Genomic DNA, 20,406 nt, shown 5'->3' on the forward strand with positions numbered 1-20,406 from the left:
TATTAATTTCTTTTCTTAGGAGGGACTTCTTGATGTCCCTCTGGTCTGACCAGTGTGATTGAAGAAGTTTGCTTTTGTTTCACCAATCAAACTGGTCTGTGTAAAACAGTATAAAAAGGAAACACATCCCGAAAATAAAGAAGTAATTTTCAGCCTTCTAAATCTTGGAGTCTGTGTTGTTGTGGTGTAAAGCAGCGTTGTTCATGGTATTCATTTAATGCCACAACAGAATTGTACTCTCGAAGTATTGAATTTCATTGTAATGTTAATGAAGTGAAAGGCAAAATACATGCTGGTTTTAGAAGCTGACAAATAAATAAATACTCTTTAATTTTGATATTTGAATGAATGATATCATTATTTCTTTATGCACACGCTAAAGCTGACAGCCGGTGATAAAAAAAGTTGAATAGCAGAAGGCAATTTGGATGTTCATGTCCATTTTTCTGCCTATGAATTTTCTTAAGTTATTGAGAAGTCTTATCATTGAAATACAACTAGAGCAAGATCTGAGGTAGCATTCTATTCCCACATACCTTCAGGACAAGAAGTTGCCAGAGTGAGCTAATGCTCAGGCATACCTCCCTAGAGGTTCATCTTTGTGCTTTTCCATACCAGAAAATTGAATCCTGACAGTACAGTCTGACACAAATTAATCTGCCTTCAGAGTTTCTTATGACCTAGGATTGGTATAGCACAGGTGTTTCTGCCTAAACTGCAAAAGCTGTGAAAAAAGGATGTCTAGTTAAAAATAAAATAAAATAAAATAAAATAAAATAAAATAAAAGGAGTATTATTGATCAAGTGTATTACTATTAAAGAGCAGCCCACCAAGTAGAGAAAATTATTAGCATTTAGTAGAAGACACATGTATTTAGAAAACTACTGTAAGCTGCCTAGTAGAAATTACTTGGAAAAAAAAGTTTGGAAATGATTGGATAGCTAGGCAAGTGTTTAATGATCTCATAGTTGGCTAGGTTTTAAAATTACTGTGATTATATCCTGTGTTTGGAGAAAAATTTGAGTAATTTCCTAGATTTTCAAAGGTTGCTGCCTGGTAAAGCTTGCACATTTAATTTCTATGCTTTCAAAGACACCAAGAACATAACAAGTCCAATGTTGTTTTAAATCCTCCTGAGTAACATTTCACACACAGAGTATAAAACTGTGCTGAGAAAGTCAGTACCCATTGTTGATTCAACAGAATTCTAATGTGACATGACATGTGACATGACTAGTTTCAATGACTTCCTCACTTACTATTAGCAATTCAAAAAAATTAGGAATGCAAGTATGTTTTGTTATTAGAAAAGAGAAAAGAATAAACAAGAAAGGCAGAATAAACAGAAAAAAATGAATGGAAGTTGTGGTGATCACTATACCATGTTTTTTCTTGAATCACAGATAACACTTCTGTCATTACTCCCGAAGCCATCAGTTAGTTTTTCTGTCATCTAATATCCCATAGGAGCACCTGTTGCTACATATGTTGGCCACATATAGTTAACAATGATACCTGAAAACCTTGCAAAAACAGATTAGCAATGAACACTATCAGGCAAATAACTATTTACTGAAATAAGTTGTGTGGGTTTGGATCAAATCCACATGTTTACAAAGTATTTTAAAATCAAATATATGCACTTCCATAGCATAAGCACTGTGTAAGAGACTGACAATTCTGCCTATCTGTACTTAGCAATTTGCACTGAATGAGCAGGACTCTTCTCATATTAGAATTTCCATCAAGACATTGACTCCCTTCTTGCAAGATATATTTCAAGTAATTAAATACTCTTTATTTGCTATTACGATTATTTGGGGTTTTAGTTGGTTGGTTGGTTGATTTGTTGGTTTTTAAATGAACAGAGATATTTAGTTGAGTTCTAAACCCAGAACCACCACAAAAAGCATCTTAGACTTGGACCGTCCTATATGGGTACCATGGTCCATACATACTTGTAAGAAACATTCTTTTTGTCAGCATAGCAGTATCAGTTACATGAAGAAAAGGAGACACAATAACAAGAGGCTTTCCGCCAGTCTAAATGCCCTTTCTATTTATAAATATGCATGTGTGGTCCAACTGACATAATGCAAAACCTCCCACTATGGACTAATCATGCAGGACTATTGAATAACAGGAAGTACGCAAACTTCATGGTGCCAGAACAGCTCCAAATGGGAATAGGTCAGTGTACCTCCTACTGCAAGACAGCAACAAGGACTGCTTTGTTGTATTGCAAAAGCAATTCCTCACCTTGATTTGGGTTGTGCTTACTGCAGTCTTTGGAGAAACTCAATTAAGTCTACTTTGGTAAAAGATTCCCAGACTTGTGGACTTGCCAGTGGCATAGGAATTGCATTTCACTCTGCTAATGACCCAGTTTATTTAAAATTATCATGGCATAAATTATATAATCTATTTGTCTAATTAAGGGTATAATGTGCAAGGTATTAATTCCTGAGTATCAGGACACAATTAAATGATCTTCTGATGTTACCTTTATGGCCAAATTAATTGCCACATTATGCTGTCAGTTATTGACAATACTGCTAATAATACACATCACACTGAAATTATTTCTAATATTGCTGCTATTCACATGCAACTTTTCTTTAGCTGTCTTTACATCTAATTTTTGCCATCACAGATATTAAACAGAAAGACATTATTTGCTTGAAATTAGTCTTGACTAAATAAGTTTCATACATACTGGTATGTGTCATTATTTCTGCTGTGATAATGCACATCAAATTACTAGTTGCATTGTTAGCTGGGGACAGGCTACTGAAAATGAACTTTTTCTTTTTTTTTTTCCTTGGGAAGAGTGACTTTTTTGTCTTCTCTCTCATAGCCATCCAGTATTTTTAGATTTTAAAAATGCAGGAAAAAAGAAAAAGCGCTCCTCCTGTTTTCACCTCTGTTTTTTTCCAAAAAAGGTGGAAAGTCAACAGTGGAAGGTGTTTTCTGTATGTCATCTGCAGGAAATTTGTATGTCAGTTTTGAAATACATTCTTCATGGACTGTCCTGTTGCTTCATGGATCCTACAGGCATGAGAATTCTCTTTAAAAGCTCTATTTATCTGCCTTGGGTGAGGAGAATAAAATTCAGGCCATGATCATCTTAATTTTTTTACTTTTTTTTTTTTACTTACTGTTTTCTGGGGATCTTGAGAAAGATTATTGAAAATTAATACAGACTCAAACTGTACTAACTGTATCAGATTCACCAAGACAAGGGAGTGGATATGTGTTTACCCTTCCAGAATTTTACATTTTCTAAATGGTAACTCTTTTTTATTAATAAACATTTCTTTCATCATCAACCTTTCTTAAATGCAGAAGGAAAAAATATATACATTAAATCTCCAAAATAATTACCTTAATTTATTTTGATCTTTCTCTCCATTCTATTTTTAATATATGAGGTTAGTAGTGCAAATCTCCATCCACACCCCAGCTATCCCCTCATCTGCTTCATACCTCAGCCAGTCCAAATGTTGATCTGTGTAAAGGTAGGAAGTGAACAGGTTAGTCCAAATATTTTCTCATTCTAAAAGGAATATTTTCTCACTCTGAAAAGAAGACCCTGTGTGGTGTCTGTCATGAGCACCATCATTATTCAGCCTAACTGCAGTCCTGGTACTTAGGCATCCATGAGGAATGTGACATTCTGCTGGGACATGCTTCAGTGCTTCTGCTGTCACTCAACCTACTGGCTAAGAAAAGGAAAACTACTGGATTGAGAGTAATAGACTGCTTTCCCCTTAGGAAATACAGAGCCTATGTGTTATTTTGTTATCCTATTTCTTGGGATAGTGCATGGATTCTACTTGCCTTTGAAAACAGGCAGATTGCCCAGGCTATCTTGGTTACACTATGGAAAACATGGGAGAGCTGGAACTCTGTATTTCACTAGTGCTCACAGCTGGGAAGCAAGCACTTGTAGATTCCACTGCTGCTAAAAATGTACCCAAGAGTTTGGAAACACCAGTTGGCGGATCCTGACAGAGCAGAAAGTTGGCACACAGATATTGTTCTTCCTCTGATGCTTTCTCTGACCCAACCGCTGCTCACAGAAACAATTTTCTTCATCTTAGATACTTTACAAAAGAACCAACCAAATGCTGACACTCATGAAAAAGCTCTTGGGTTTTGTTTCTCTCTCTCTCTTTTTTTTTTTTTTTTTTTTTTTAATTGCAGAAGTGTTTTTTTTCTTTTTTTCATGTCTTTTTTTCCCTCTTATTTCTTGCATTTGTTGCATTTAAGTGGTAGAACCTTTTCACTACTCGCATATAGGATCAAGTATTATAAAGCTAAATAAATTTTAGAAGAGCTAAATATGTTACCAAAGCTAAGCAATTGATCTCACTAAATTCTTTAGTATATTACTACAAGATTAAACCTGATACTGTGGATGTCAGAGCGCCATATTGAAAAAAAAATCAGAAAATAATTATTTTCCATAGAAAGGATGTAATTTTTAGTGTTGTAATAAAAGGGACTCTGAAGTATATTCAGCATATACCTATGTAAAAGTTAAAGTAGTTCTGATTTCAACAACCAATCCTTTGCTCCAATTTCTGCCTAACATGCAAAGTTGGGTTTAACTTTACAATAAATACATCATTCTTAAATTTGCAGTTCTTGACTAGGTAATGGCACTTCCATCTGTCTCAGTAAGTGGCAAACATCCCCCCTTTCAACTACAGCCAGCCATTTGGGCCATGCCCAAAGAAACAGAAAAAGTGTGACTGCTCAGGGACTGCTAGATCAAGTGAGCCTCTTCCATCCTTATGCAATAGCTCTCTTCATTACCCATTAGTACTTTACATTAGCATCTACCATAAGGCATGATGTTGGTGTAAGTATTTGTTAGCTCTCACTGGTTTGTAAATTGCAAAATAGTAAACTTCCTTATTTATACTGGCAACCCCATAAGGAATATTGTGTTCAAAAATATAAGTAAGTAATGATCCTTACATATTTTTCACTGCATCCTTGGTTTGGGTTTTTAAAGAAAATCGGTTAAAGCAATAATCAAAGATTCAAAAATTGACACAGGTTCTAATGTCTTGTTAGATGAAAATGGTAGAAAGACAAGAAAATTATTTTTAAAGTGTCTTATATCCTACTTTAATGAGAACCTAGTTTCATACCACTGTTATGATGGAAGAGATTCTTATGATGCCCAGTGTTGGAGTGAGTCACCCTTTCAGTATTCTCTGATCCTGCCTCTGGCTGATCAAAGTAGACATCACACTGTATTTGAAGAGGGCACTGTGCAAATCAAGTATCAAAACAGGCTGGAAAACAGACTTTATGCAATCAGACTTAAATCAGACTGAGACAGAATGGTATTTGGTTTAAATAACCTTATACTTTATTTCAAAACTTAGAAAAAGCAATTATTAGAACATAAAATCTAATGTTTTATAAATTCAGCTATATTCTATGCTCATAAAATAATGATTTCTAGCAGTCATTACTAAGAGTATGGAAGCTATTTGTTACTCAATATGCATGACATAAAGTGCTGCAATAATTCTTTTTATGCTATATAAATGATATTCCCCATTAAGTGTGCAGATTTTCTCTGCCTGTTGTTGATCTGCTGCTACATATTTCAAGAAAGTTTGCTTTGTCTTCAGAACTTGATACTCCAAAGAGCCAGTTTTACAAATGAAAGAGCACAGATTATGACAGAAAAAAATCTCAGCCATGATGTTAGTATTTGGGTTTATTTGGAAGACTTTATTCTGCTTCAGTTTCTTTTATCTTATATTCCATCAGAAAAGTCCTCTGCAGAAAAGATTTTTTTCTTCCAACCAATGTCAAGCCTTTACTTCTTACAAAACATATTCAGAAGTATGTAAACTACAGAAAAAAAAAGATGTGGCATATATTTTCCCTTTAAACACAACATGTGACACAATATCTTTATATGTTGATTCTTTTTTTACCATGTATCATACTATGTTCATTTATGTTCATTTAGTACTAAGAAAAAGTATCAGAATCAATATTTATATTTCAAAAGTTAATATAAAATAGATTTCAGTTATGTTTTACAGGTTCTTTGCTTAGAAATTTGCCTGAAGAGGTAAAAAGTGATTAGTGAAAAATAATGATCGAGTGAGTAAAGGTATAAGATATCAAATATCAAATATAAAAAAACATTTTTCTGGATAACTAGGCATAAATACTGGTAATAAATTGCATTGTTTTCTCATACAATAGCTTGTACAGACTGCTTCTTAATAGCCTATTATCTGGTCAATTAATTAAAGCTTCATTTTCCCAGATAAGATCATTTCATGTAATTCTTTAGTTAACAGGATGTATGCTTTCTTAGAATTATCTAAAAAATAAAGAGGATCAGTAATTGCAGATGGATTAAAACCTTCATCCACGAGTCGAAATTTTTGTTGTTTGAATGTTCCTGTCATTTCCATTTTTTCCTGCAGTAGAGAGAAAGACACATTATTCCGAAAGAAGCTACTTTTCTTTTGCTCACATTTGCCTTTGTTTTTCAAAGCCTTACTTGATGTAAGTCAGTTTATTCTCATGAGTGGAAAAACTAGAGCTTGTGTGCTGCTACAGACCCACACAAGACAGATGGTGACAAAAGCCCGTTTCTTTCTACATTCCTGTGCAGTGTCTCTTTAGTGTCACATGTATGTAGCCCCAGTATGCCCAATCTTCTTCACTGTGCACATTATAAAAGGAAACTACACACCATGAAGCTTCTGAGAGTAGTATCCGTTATTACCAAGAACTCCTTAATGATAAAACTCAGGAAATTTACTATATCTGTGACTACTGTCATCTCCCAAAAGGGGTTGAAAGACTCACATACTAAATCAGCCATACTCATATTCCAAAGCCAGATGCAAAGAAAGATGGATCTTGACCATATATTTTGTTTTCAGACTGCTCCAGTGCTACGGTATCCCTTGGAAAATCAGTGCAAGGCATCTGTAATATATCAGTCTTCTCTATTCTAACTACCTCTACTCAGCCCAACTTTATGACCTCTCTCCATCTTCTCTTCTGCCTTTTTACTTTTTAATATATGGAAACAACCTCTGAAACAATATTCAACAAAAATGTCAAAGAGCCCTTTTATTTACTCCAGGCATGCCTACAGATTTTATCTACCTGCTCTAGTTGGTCAAGAAATGTTCTGACATCTTCTAAAGTATGACTATATGTCAGATCAAGCATAATAAGGTTTTATTTTCTTTCTCTCGACGTTCCACCTACTGTCTTCTTTCTTGGTTAATGACAGCTGTACCAAGAGCAATGTATCTGCAATGAAGGCATTTAAATTTTAATTTAAATTCCGGATACTTGATATCCATGCATACCCAAGATTCAGATTGCTTCTGTCCAGTGTAAAGGTGTTTTTGTACAGCCGTATAGGAGTGCATCTAGACTAGGTTCTCATAATTTCATAAACTGACTACTGCAATATTCTTAAGCCTAATCTTGCTTGCTCACATCAGAATGCTGCTGCAAGATATCTTCCTGGACTTATGAGATAGATTGATAGATACATACACACATATTTCACTTTCAAAATCTTTCACAGATTTTTTTTCTTTTCCCTCTTTATTCTGAACCAGTTTTCAATCTCTGGGTGGTCTACGATACCAACATCCATAACATAACTTCTCTCTTTAAACAATGACTATTTTTTCATCTGCTACTCGAACTTAGGGGACTCCTTCATAAACATCTTCAGAAACATTCTTCTGTTCATTTTTATTTTACCAGAAATGCAAGTGCACATCAGACTTCATTTATCATTATCATCAATATTGTGTGCTTTTGATATTCTCACTTTTTTTTCTAGCTCTATGTAGTCCACTGTATTATATTTACATTTCTACACTCTGCAGGACAGACAATTTTTCCCCCAAACTGGACAGTTACTAGATCAAAATAATGCACTAATAAGGATGACTTCAGTGATTACTGTGATGGCAACAATAACATACATTTTTATTCACCTTTCCAATTTACCTAGCATATTTTCAAGCACTTTAATATTTGTCATCATTACACAAAAAATAACATTTCATTTTTTTGTGCACAGCCACTGTCTCCTGCTTTAGCTGTATTTCTCTCTCATTTTCATGAAATAAAATGGATTTTAGATTCTTTTCTCCAATGCAATTATTCATAGTTTTAAATCTGAATCTTTTTCTTTCACCATGCTTATGTTTCTAATCTCCCCAGATCCTTTTGTGTGATCTCTGTCCTTGCTCATTTGTACAGCTTCTCCCATTTAAACATAATCTGCAAATTCACTGACTTTTTGTGTAATCCCTTTTCCAGGATTCCATTAATGGAGACCACAAATAGGACCAGGTCTAAAACTAATCTCGTGATACATAAACAAGCACTTTTTGTTATTCACTTAGCTATCTTGTGTTTAAATGATGTAGATGTTTGTATACACAGTGCAATAATAATGCAGCTTACCTGGATTCTTAAGAATAGGGGACAAGCATAACTTGGTAGATAAGTCACTACTTGCTTATACATTTGCTCCAAGTCTAATGATGCATTGTGCTTTAAAATAAGAGAAGCCATTCCTGCTTTTCCTTCATGATCTGCATGAAAGGAAGTGAGATGAGAATTTTGTAACATGAATAATAAGTATGAGTAATGATAAACCTTCCAAAATATCCTGTAGTACATTAACAAACCAAGAGTCATATATCACATTCTGAATTTCAGTAAAGCTGCAAGATCTCATTCATATTTCATGTGGTATTACGTGTACTTGGAGATCACTCAAGTGATAAATTAAGCAATAATGCTGTAAATGAGTGTGGCAGGTAAGACTAAATGGAATCCTATGCTCGATATAATCGGTAAATGGGATAAACATCGACAACATTCCTCTCTCGAAAACAAGAGTGAAGAGCCTCTTTCCTGAAGTAACTAATTATGTCTTCATTTCTGTTTTAGTCTTTTTCTTTTGCCAGTATCTTTTCTCAAAACTGTGGATCTGAACTAACAGAGAGGGCAATTAAAAGTTCTTACTGCTTTGTCTGGAAAAGGAGAGCATTGTGGGTCTTTGGGAAAGAACAAAATGGGCAAAAGTAAAAGCAGTGAACTTCAGCTATCAAAAGTAACTAACTATTTTAACCATCAGCTAGTAGTAACAGCAGAGATGTTCTGCCAACCTTATCTTTGTTTCGGTTTAATTTTTTTGCTAATGCTACAAAATCTGTAAGGAATTTGATTTGTTTATTGTTAAGTGCAATTGTCATGACAGTCACATAAACTGAGTAGGTAAACAGGTAAGTGTTGTATAGGAAATTAGTGTCTCTCATACTTCTGATTTTCAGTCAGTGTTCTATGAAGTTTCTTGTTTTATAGCTTTAAAATACAAGTAAGTGACACTTTTTCTATTTTAAACTCCTTTATCTTTTTGTGTTGGATTTATCCTTGCCAACAACCAAACATCCAGCCAGATTTGTGTTCAATCCCTTCTGTCATGGGATGGGAAGTGAAGGAAAGCAAGGCTCAAGTGGTACGGCAATGGCAGTTTCATAGGGAAGACAAAAGATACATGTAGAAGCAAAGCAAAACCAGGACATCATTTAATATTTCTCATCATCAGGTAGATGCCCAGCTACTTCCTGCAGGCACAGCCTCACTCAGAGCATGCAGCTTTTTTGCGGGGAGACAAGCAGCATAATCACAAACCTCTCCTTCACTTCTTTTCCTCTAGCTTTAATAACTAAGCATGGCTGTCATATGATATGGAATATCCCTTTGGTCAGTTTCAGACCACAGTACCACCTACATCTGCTCCCAAGTTCTTGCTGTCCCCAGCCTTCTCATGTATGAAGAAAGCCTTAGTACTGTACAAGCTCTGGTCAGTACCCAAGCACTGTTAAGTTATCAGCACTGTTTTAGCCACCAATGCAAAGCAGAGCACTGAACAATCTCCCATATAGAAACTTATTTTTATCCCAGTGAGAGCAAGCATATATTTTAAAAAAAGATTTAGCATGAATGAGAATCAAGTCCATATGATCTCATGAAAAGTAATAAAAAACCCTATTAAAAAGAAATTCATGTATATTCTTCCTTACAAATTAATTTTTCTCTTTGAATTTTTTTTTTTTTTCTTCCTGGTTTTGTAATTTAACTGTTTACAATTATTTTATGAGGCTAAGTAGAGTAAGACAGAAAAATGTCTTCGCATATTTTCCTTTGGAGTTACTTTAGAATTATCTTGTTGACATTTTATTTTGACATATGTCTGGCTTTTACACAGATGTGAATTTACTAAATCTTTATATTTTAATTTATGTTATGTTGCTATCACAGTGCATGCGTGGTAGATTTTCAAAAATACTCCTCATTGCATATAGATAAAAATGCATGATTCACTCATCCATTCTCAATAGGGGGGTATTTTCTTTATCTGCATCTACATTTTAGCTGAGTATTAAGCAGATGACTCAGTCAAACATGATTCATGTTTAAAACACAAAACAGAAAGAGTTATGCAGGTTAACAATGAATCTGGGAGAAGCAAAATGCTTCTCAAGCTTTTACCTGGCACAGACACACCATACACATTTGCTTCTTGTATGAAGTCCAACATTGCAATGACATCAGAAACTTCTGTAGTGGCAACATTCTCCCCTTTCCATCTAAAATGTGTGAAAAAATAATTAAGTCCCATGACACCTACCTTTTAAAAAAAGCTTTAGTAGAAACTCCACTCATTTCAGACTAACACTACCTCCTCACATTCTTTCATACTTGTCACATTGGAATTTGATCACAAGAAAACAATGTTGCAATTAAACTGTATTTTAACACTGTAAGGGCCATTGAAGATCGGTAGTTTCCAAGCTTTTTACCTGTATATAAATGTATCAAATGCGACCAATCTTTGCTATTTCCCACATTTTTCTCCACATCAGTATTGGACTTCCTTGCTCATAGCAAATCCATCACTAGTTCCATGCTTATTGAAAAGCATGTTCAAAGAGGTGGAATTCCTAGGAACTACTCTGAAAATGAACTATTCAACTCCACAGGATTATTACTCATGGAATACTTGTGAAAAAATTAAGCCTGTATCATCCACTTCAGAATCATCATAAATCATATTGCAGTAGCAATAAATTGAACAGTTCCAGCTGAAAACAAATATAACCACGTTATTTTATTCTATAGATCTTTAACGAAGAAATATGAAAAGAAACAATAACTGTACCTGAAGGTATCTCCAATCCTGTCCCAAAAATACAGAAAATTGTCATGGTCTTGAACCATTAGATCTCCAGTATTAAAATAAAGATCTCCTTTCTTAAATACCTCACAGAGTAATTTCTTTTCTGTGTGTCTTTTATTGCCAGCATAACCAAAGAAGGGGTTCTTCGCATTGACTTTGGAAATCAGAAGACCAGCCTCACCTATACAGAGAAGATGAAAGAATATAAACCTAAAATATCACTGGACACTCTGTACCTGACATTACCATTACTTACCATATTGTCCACGCAAATTCAGTCACTTGGATTTCTTCCTGGTGACTCACCAGTGTTCTCCCAGAACAATCATCTATCAATTGTAAACTCACTAGCAGTTTATTACCCTCTGAAAGTGCACAATTCAAGTTAATATTGAATTGACTCCCCACATGTTACTTCCATGAGTGTCAGCCTTATCATCATCCTAATGAAAAACTAGTGTCTATCAAAAGTAGGTGCTCAGCCCAGGCACTATGTCCCTATTTAATCTCTTTTCAGAAGTTCTGAGAACACTGAAATTACCTCAGTTGGCTGGAGCCTGGTGTTAATAGCACTGAGCTTGTGGGTTTAATCTCTCTGGAGACCATTCACTTAAAGAGTTTGACTTGATCCTTGTGAGTCCCTTCCAAATCAGAATATTCTATGATTCTGTAACTTCTTAAAAATAATTAAAGTGATACAGCATCATCAATTTACTTGTTGGTATAAAATATAAAAGTTTAATACTATTTTTTTCCTCAAAAAGTACAGAGATTAGGGGAAAGGATTATCCTCTTATGCATGTAGAGTACCAGGATGTTCATTTGCACAATATGGAATAATTGCATGAAATAACCTTTCTGGAAGCAAGTTCTGAACAATATAGTTTAAGAGTTCCATTACTTTGTAACAGAGACAAGAATTATAAATAGGCTAATATATGAAAATGCTTCCAAAAGTAGGCACAATTTTTAATTTAAGATTGCCTCTATGCTGTGTCTTTTTTTTCCATAAGCTGGTAGTGTTTAAAGTAAAAGTATTTAGTTCACTGGTAGTATCACTGCAGCCATAATGCTCTGAAGAAATAAGACATGGGTAAGACAAAGATTATAGACAGAGATGATACTTTTCATTAGACTGAGTGGTGTAGTTGGAAAAAAATTAGACCAAGTGTCTAATCAGAGCACGTGTTCCCTTCACAGGTCAGTCTGACATCCTTAGAGATAAATTCCTATAAAATTTCAGCTTTTGGGGACATATTGTCTTCAAAGTGGCCATCACCAACTGTTAGAGAATCTCATAACTCCTTTGAAAAATCTGATTCAGCTCCTTATTAAAGCTGTCTGCCTGACCTTTAATATGAGTTTTTCTGGCTTCACTTTCAGCTGTTACCTTCCCACAGTTCAGTGCATGCTCCAGTATCTGATAACACTTTGAAAAATTGTGTAATTGTGATTTTTGATAAAAATTTTTAGGACAGCTATAATCAGGCACTTTTGGGGTTTTTTTTGTTGGGTTTTTGGTTTTGGTTTTTTTGTTGGTTTGTTTTTTTTTTTTTTTTGGGGGGGGGAGGTTGGGCTGTTTGGGTTTTTTTAAATTATTAAGCTGAATCACATCACTAAGTCAGAAACACTTAATCTCTCATCAAAAAGCATTTGCTCTAATCCACCAGTCCTTCATGTAGATCTCTTAGGCAACCATTTCCTTATGTTAACCTCCTTTAAAAAACACAGATGTCACTATATATTAATTCAAAGATAATACCATAGCATCACTTTTGAACACTACTCTTCTGTGAATATATCCAAGGATCTCCTGTGTGCTTCTGATATCAACACTGGTATGTTTAATGGTGTTTTATCTGAGATCAAAAATCATATTTTTTTTTTCAGAGCGAAGAGTAATAGTTTATTTAGTAAACTACAGTAACACAATAGCAAGGCTTCTTAAAACAACTCTCTGAAGTATTTTTATTAAAATCAATACGCTGTAATATCCTATTAAAATATATACTTACCTTTCTTAACTTTTTCACACCAACCATGTTTGTTTCTAATTGGTTCATCTTTTTGGAAATCATACTTGATTAAATCAAATGGGAAAAAAAGCTAAAAAAGGGAAGAAGTCATCAGTTACTCATCTACACAGTGACATCTGGTGGCAGCAAATATACATAAGGGAACTTGTGCTCCAGTCATGCTCATCTGAAAGGAGAATGCAGTTTCATTTAAAATTGAAACTACTCTATGTAAATTCATGCCATTTCCTGGAGGTAAGCAACATCAAAACAGTTTTTACTGTAAATTAAGACATAGAACTGTCTTTTTGTTAATTTTCTTACAAGTAAGTTATAGGATCCACATCATCAGTGAAAGGGCAATGTGAGTCAGCGTAAGAGAAGCATTATCTCTAGTATTTAAGTGACAATTAATGGTGGTGACTGATATGACATGTTCTTGGGGTCTTCTGGCACTGGAAACAGCTGGCAAGGTAAAGGCCTCACAAATGAAAATCTGCTTCCTGTTGGGCTTTACTGTTGCTTAACTAGCCCCAGTTCTTCCCTCTTGCTTTCTCAGGCTGCTGTATGGTGGTGGGAAGTGAGCACCAGCAGAAGGGTACATACTCCCATGGCTCCAAGCAAACTCAAGGAGAGGACAAGATACTCCTATAAAAACCAGCAACTGCAATACTTTTTTTTTTTTTTTTTTTTTTTTTTTTTTCCCTGGTCAATATACAGCATTTCACTATTATTTTGCTTCATTTTTCTGCTGTGGTATGAATCCAAACTGGACCTTTAAGAGACACTGTCTTACACTATTTGGACAATTGTATTTGCAGTGGTTCAAATTGTCTCTTTATTATTCTAAAGAGACTATTTGCCCGGCCTGGAATTCTATGCTGCCTTCTCAAAAAGAAATCTTATCAGCACTCTTTAACAACTAGTGAAACCAAGGTAATTATCTTCTCCTGAGAATTCTTGGCAATCGGGGAACAATTTTATAAAACATGAATATGCACTTGCACTCTTCACAATAAACAAATGCAATATAACTTAAGGAGGGTTATATGAAAGTGACTGAATAAAGAGTAGGATGTTGAAACATAAACTTCTTTCCTTTTCTGCCACTAACTTGGATGAAGAGTTGCATCTTTATTTTAATTTGAAATGTTGTTGCAAATACATCATATAACTTTTCTCAAAGAAATCTGAATAAAGAGCAACATGAATCCCACAATTTCAATCTCACAGGGACAAAATTGATTCATTGAGTCCCTTCAGTGTTCAGCACTGTGTTTTTTTTCTGTCCTAAGTATGAAACAAAAAGATGTTTTTTAACAGTTGATCAAAGGAAAAAGGTCATAGCCTGCAAAATAATGATTCAAGAATGGGACACTATTTTAATTAAGTGAAGGGTAATGATTTTTATTAACCTTAGATTAAACCATTTACCAAAGTCAAGAATTTGAGAGCCAAAACATTTGCCTCAATTCGAAAATAATTGATTATTCTTGAGGAACAGAGTGGGAGTGGGTTTTTTTTTGTCTGTCTACATTTAAATGCTACTCTTTTTCAATTTCTTTTTTTTTTACATTGATATTTATTACTTTAATAGGTTTCATACGACCAAATACAATGAGTAATGAAAGTATTAAGAATTAAATTGTATAAAATTAATTGTTATTCTCTTTTTGTGTCTGATTAGAATAGCTTAAAATAATGCATCATAATACAGAGTATTTTGAGCTCTGAAAGAATGAAGAATTATTTTAGGTTGTTATAAACCCTCAGAAACTGTAATTCAGTATCTGACGTCATCTAAAAACTATTGAGACTATTATATATGACTGTACTATGTTATATACATTTTTTGCCTACAACTTCAGAGTATTAATGAGGTGTATTGCAATTAGGTTTTTGAAATAATAATCATGAAAATATGTAATTAAAAGAAAATACCACACCTTGTAATAAATATGCATAACAGAACTATACAGAGTCTGTGCAAACAGCTGTGCCTGTCCTAAAGACTTTTCCAAGCTAAATCATTCTGTGATTCTAGGAAGCTTGCTTCTCATATTAAATACTAGAAAACGAAAGCTCCAGAGCAAAGTATTTAGTCTGAGCACAAACTAACATTTAGTTCACTTCATTATTTAAATTCTAATGGGATGAGGACCTGAGCTGTTGAAGTATTATAACTGAAATATTATTTTTGCAGAGTACTGCATGCAACATTCATAATTTTAATCTACATTTTACTCCCTGAAGCACCATATAAATGTAGCAAACAAAAAGAATCATTTTGCAAGCTGAAAATGAAAATGTGTGAAAGTGTGAAAATGTGCAATATTGTACACTACTATGCTGGCCAGATATTACCTAGTTAACGGCTTCCCTCATCCGTTGCTTTGGGTTTTTTTAATTGATTGGAAATATGTGAGTTTAAATTTTGTTTTGGAAGTAGTGTGACATGCCTAAAGTTTCAGCTTTCAGTGAATGCTCAAAGAATCTTTATCAGAAAATAGAAATAGCAAGCTTTTTAATACTGATTTTAGGGATAGAGTTTTTTTGAATTCTTTTGGAAATTATTGGTTTCTAAAACAAAGTGTTACACATACTAGATGTAGTTTCAAACATATTTAAAAACTAAAATGCAGGAAAATAAAAATTTGGAACATAGTGTCATTGCATTTTAGAGACAGTTTTAAAAATATACTTGAAATGCCTTATTTATGCTGTAAAGAGCAGATGCGTAGGTCCTCCACACAACTTTATTAGCTAAAATAAACACAACCAAGAAACAAATCTTTTAAGGTATGTTTGATATTAATTGAACTATGACACATAAAAATACAATACCTTAGAAAACACTTGTAGTACTTCAGATTATTTTAGCTCAAAATTAGTCAAAGGAGAAGAAACAATATTAATTTTCACTGTTCAATGAACTTAGGAGCTTCTATTGCTTCCATTGCTTGGATCTACACATCAGTATTCTTTCTTTGAACCCAGTTTTCTGGGATCTTAAAATTTGCTTAAAACTAACTTTGTTTATTTTTAAACTAAAAATTTTGTCTTCTGCCACAAGTTCCACGACTGTATGAAGAAGTACATAATACTAATTCTGAATGGCTGTGTGAAAGCCATTTCATATACTGAAATTATTTAAGACTTATTGTAAGACCTAAATGTTTCTCAGCTCAAAGCTGATTTTTATCAATACAGTTTTGCATAAGAGATATGGATTCATGTGATAGTTTGAACACCTTGCTTAAAATAATGAAAAATTACATTTACAAATAAAGTTTGGATTTTTTTTCCATAATGCTTTCCAGGTGAATGTGCCATGGGTTATTTTTAGCCCTTCTTAAAAGCTTTCTCGGATCTCATTAATCCCAAGCTCCTTTGTTGTCTGCCCTCACCCAGAATCTATTTCAATATAAGAAAGGGATTTTATATATATATATATATATATATATATATATATATATATATATATACACAGTTGATAGACACAATTGAGGATCTTCAGGATTTTTTCCACATTGTATTTATACAAATACACACATAATGTATGTCATATGTAACATAATTGATTATTACCATTAGCTAGAGACATATGTATGTCAAATGTAAATATTAAACAGTAATTTATTACATTAAACAGTAATTTATTACATTACTGTGTTAAACAGTGTTAATCAGGACTCTTTTTTATAAAACATTTTAAGTTTTACCAGCTGAAAAGGTATTCAGAGGCTTCTACTTTTCTGTTCATTGACTCTATGTAAACATCTTTATTAAAAGTTTTATTCATATTCAACAGGGAGGCTTTCAAGCACATGAACCAATTCCTCTTATATAAGGAACACAGTGTGAAAAGAAACAAGTGCAAACAAGAGCACTGCTTTTAGTTAAGATCTTAACTTATTTGGTTATTAAGTTATTTGGTTAGTGATTTCTGCCAACTGTTGTAACATTCATTTGTTTCTTCCTATTACCTTATGTCTTCCAATATTTTTATGAAAATAAATACGTTCTGTAGAACCTTAATATTTATCATAAGCATTTATCCCCAGCCTTTAGCAGTTACTGTCAGAAAAGTCACTTTGCACATTCTGAGCCTCTTAAAGCTGTAATTTTAATCTGTATTTCAGCCTTACAAACGGTGCTATTGCCAGTACCTACAAAAGAATACACTCCTATTTTTTTTACTTCACCCCTCCCTGCCCCCAGCTAAAAATATTATGCTTGGAAACATTCTGCTATTTTCCCCTCTATAGTTTCTCTCATATACCTGTATGTATAGGGCTTTGTACTGCATTTACTTTGTTGCCAGCTGTGCAATTGTGCTGAAGGTAGAGAGCAAGTTTCTTCCTCCTCCTTTAGTGTATCACATATATGAATACACAAACCTCTTTTTCCTACTTTCTCAATTCTCTTTCTTTCTATTCCCAATTTAACAGAAATTAACATCAGCTGTAAGGTTCCTAGTTCACCTACTATTCCCCAAATTCCAGATCTCTGATTTCCTGTAGCATTCTGGACCCTTCTGGAGACATCCAACAGCATCAGATGGTCACTGCCTGCTACAGAGCATCAGACACATCAGAGCATCAGTGGAGTCATCTGCTTTAATTCCTGAGCTCTCAGTGGTTTCTGAGAAACACACTAGCTCTTGAGGTGTTTTCTGAGTGGTCACAGAATCCTGCAGTCTGAGTTCCTGTACAAGAAGTGAAGAATTCCTCTGGCCCGATGTATAAAGCAGTCTGTGTAGTGATTGTACTGTGGTGATAGAGTATTGAAGTTGAGGACCCTGGAACATATGCTGCCTAGAAACCTATTTACAAGGCATGAGAAGATACCTCTGTTGTATTTCTGAACAATGGTTTTATGTCACTATCTAAAAAGTTTTGCTATTTTGCTAAATATTTTGGGACATTTTGCTATCAGTTCTCCTAAGGAGCACAAATTTAAGTAATTTAAGTCAACAGGACTTGTAGATAGATAGATATCACTCAATTTAAAATTCTATGCAATGCATGAGGAACTATTTACTTCACAAAGAGTAAACTGGCATAAACAACAACATAATGATAAATACGTAGTCTCCTTGCAAAAATGCTGGACATCTTTCATATTATTAGCTAAAGCTTGGGACGCATGTTACTTTGTTCGGGATTTTCAAAATATTTAAAATCCTACAGGTTCAAAAGAAAAAGTCTATCTGTGATTTTCAATCAGAAATAAATTCTTCATTTACTCAGAAGGGTGGAGGAAAGTCCTAATGTGTGATAGAAATAACATGTAATCCTCCTTCCCAAGATATATGACTGCCATTTTCAAAGCTGATGAAATATAGAACAGGTTTTTTCCTAGTTTCAGAAACCTAGAACAAAGCAAACACCTACAATAGACTATGGATAAATGTGTATAGCATCTTAGAATTAATATTCTTGCCAAATATTCTCTGTCACAATAACTCAACAGTGATTATATATGTATTGTATTGTCTTTGACATTTCTGAATACTGATACAGGCTAGATGCAGTTTGAGTGAATTATGTTTATTTGCATGTAGCTATAAAATATCTATTCAATTTTGTATTTGTCTATATGTGACTGCATGTAATTATTATAATATATTAATTATTATTAATTCCCATTTATGCCAAATATTTACATAGCAATATGCAATATAAGAATACTATATAAACACATCTCTAATAATAACCTGTAGAGCAGTAAATCAGAATAGAAATTTGTATCCTTATTTCAGTGATGAGGAGTTCTTAGGTATTAAAATAAATCCAACCTTTCTTTTGTCCTCTAATGTAGTAGAGACCTGAATACTTGGCAGATACTTGCCAACTGTCAGATTATCAAAACTATCAGAAGAGAGCCAAAGTCTTTTTGACTCCTGTGAACTCTGTGAAAAATCTCAGTGTTACTCCTGAGAGTACAGCTGGGTTGGGTGCCAAGATTTTACAGAGAGCCAATTAACTTGCAATAACCAAGTTAGAAAATTTGTCTTGGACTTACGACTGTAACCAAACTAAGAAAAAAATTTTCAGCACTACTACTAAGTAGAATGCAAATAAATAGTCACCTTATAGAAGAAATTGGTGCGTCCAACAGATCCAATTTTTCCTGTGTGGTTCATGAAACAAATGTTTCCTTCAGTAGCACCATAGAACTCACAGATCTTAACAGCACCAAATCTGTCTAAGAATTCCCTCCACACATCATTTCTTACTCCATTTCCAACTGCTAGTCGGACTTTGTGATTTTTTTCTCCTTCCTTCTGTAAAAAAAAAGAAAAAAAAAATTAAAATATAGTATATCTATAACTGCATTTGATTCTTGCATATATCGCAGGAAAAAATACCTTATTTGAAATACATCCAGTGAAAAACAAAAAGAAGAAAAAATAATAATCAAGAAGTTAAAGAAAGCTGGCATAGGTGGTGGACAGCTGCAAAGTACTAAGCTGCAATCTAAAACCTATTATCTTGTTGAACAAAAATTATTTCCTGAAAAATAAATTATGTATATAAACACTTTCATATTTTAGAAGTTGTGTTGTCTCAGTCTATTTCTCCGCAGAGGAATTTAAAAAATTGGGGAGAACAGAGAAAGACAGGAATTATTTCTGTCAGGGGATTAAAATCAGAAGAGATGAATAGTTACTTTCTTCTGTCTTCAGACTGATTGTTTCCTCATAATCAGATCTCACACATTTGTAAAATATTTTTCTTCCCACATATTGCGTATGATCCATCTTCCGTACTTTTTTCAATATTACAACTCACAAGGTTTTATTCAATGTTACTGGAATACATTGTTTCTTAGTGATCTTGAATCTTTACTCTTGCAAGGCTCCATGCTTACCATAACAAACATGATAGTATGCATCCAGTTCAGCAAGATGCTCTAATTTTATTTCTACATTCCCAAACATTGAGATTGAGATGGACCACCTTTAAAATACAGTATTATTTAAGTTTAAGTACCAGAAGGCAAAACATCTATACAGTTTGGATTTGTTTGGGTTTATTTTCTTTTCATTTCACCTAGTTTAAAATATGACTCCCTTTTCAATAATTTCCACCATTTTCAATAATTTC

General features: G+C 33.8%; 1 protein-coding gene across 1 annotated transcript in view; it reads right to left on the reverse strand.

Annotated features, from left to right (window-relative positions):
- Window positions 1-5,427: 5,427 nt before the first annotated feature.
- The window catches only part of SLC44A1 (solute carrier family 44 member 1), a 146,567-nt gene continuing 131,588 nt past the window's right edge, over window positions 5,428-20,406 (reverse strand). The window contains exons 20-25 of the mRNA XM_083883583.1: window positions 19,389-19,583; window positions 13,295-13,385; window positions 11,262-11,460; window positions 10,592-10,689; window positions 8,495-8,625; window positions 5,428-6,465 (exon numbers count right to left, since the gene is read on the reverse strand). Coding sequence (XP_083739709.1) covers window positions 6,289-6,465; window positions 8,495-8,625; window positions 10,592-10,689; window positions 11,262-11,460; window positions 13,295-13,385; window positions 19,389-19,583 — 891 coding nt within the window. The 3' untranslated portion in view covers window positions 5,428-6,288. The remainder of the gene's footprint in view (window positions 6,466-8,494; window positions 8,626-10,591; window positions 10,690-11,261; window positions 11,461-13,294; window positions 13,386-19,388; window positions 19,584-20,406) is intronic.

The sequence above is a fragment of the Zosterops lateralis genome (genome assembly GCF_965231275.1).
Source record: "Zosterops lateralis genome assembly, chromosome: Z".
Taxonomy (NCBI): Eukaryota; Metazoa; Chordata; class Aves; order Passeriformes; family Zosteropidae; genus Zosterops; species Zosterops lateralis.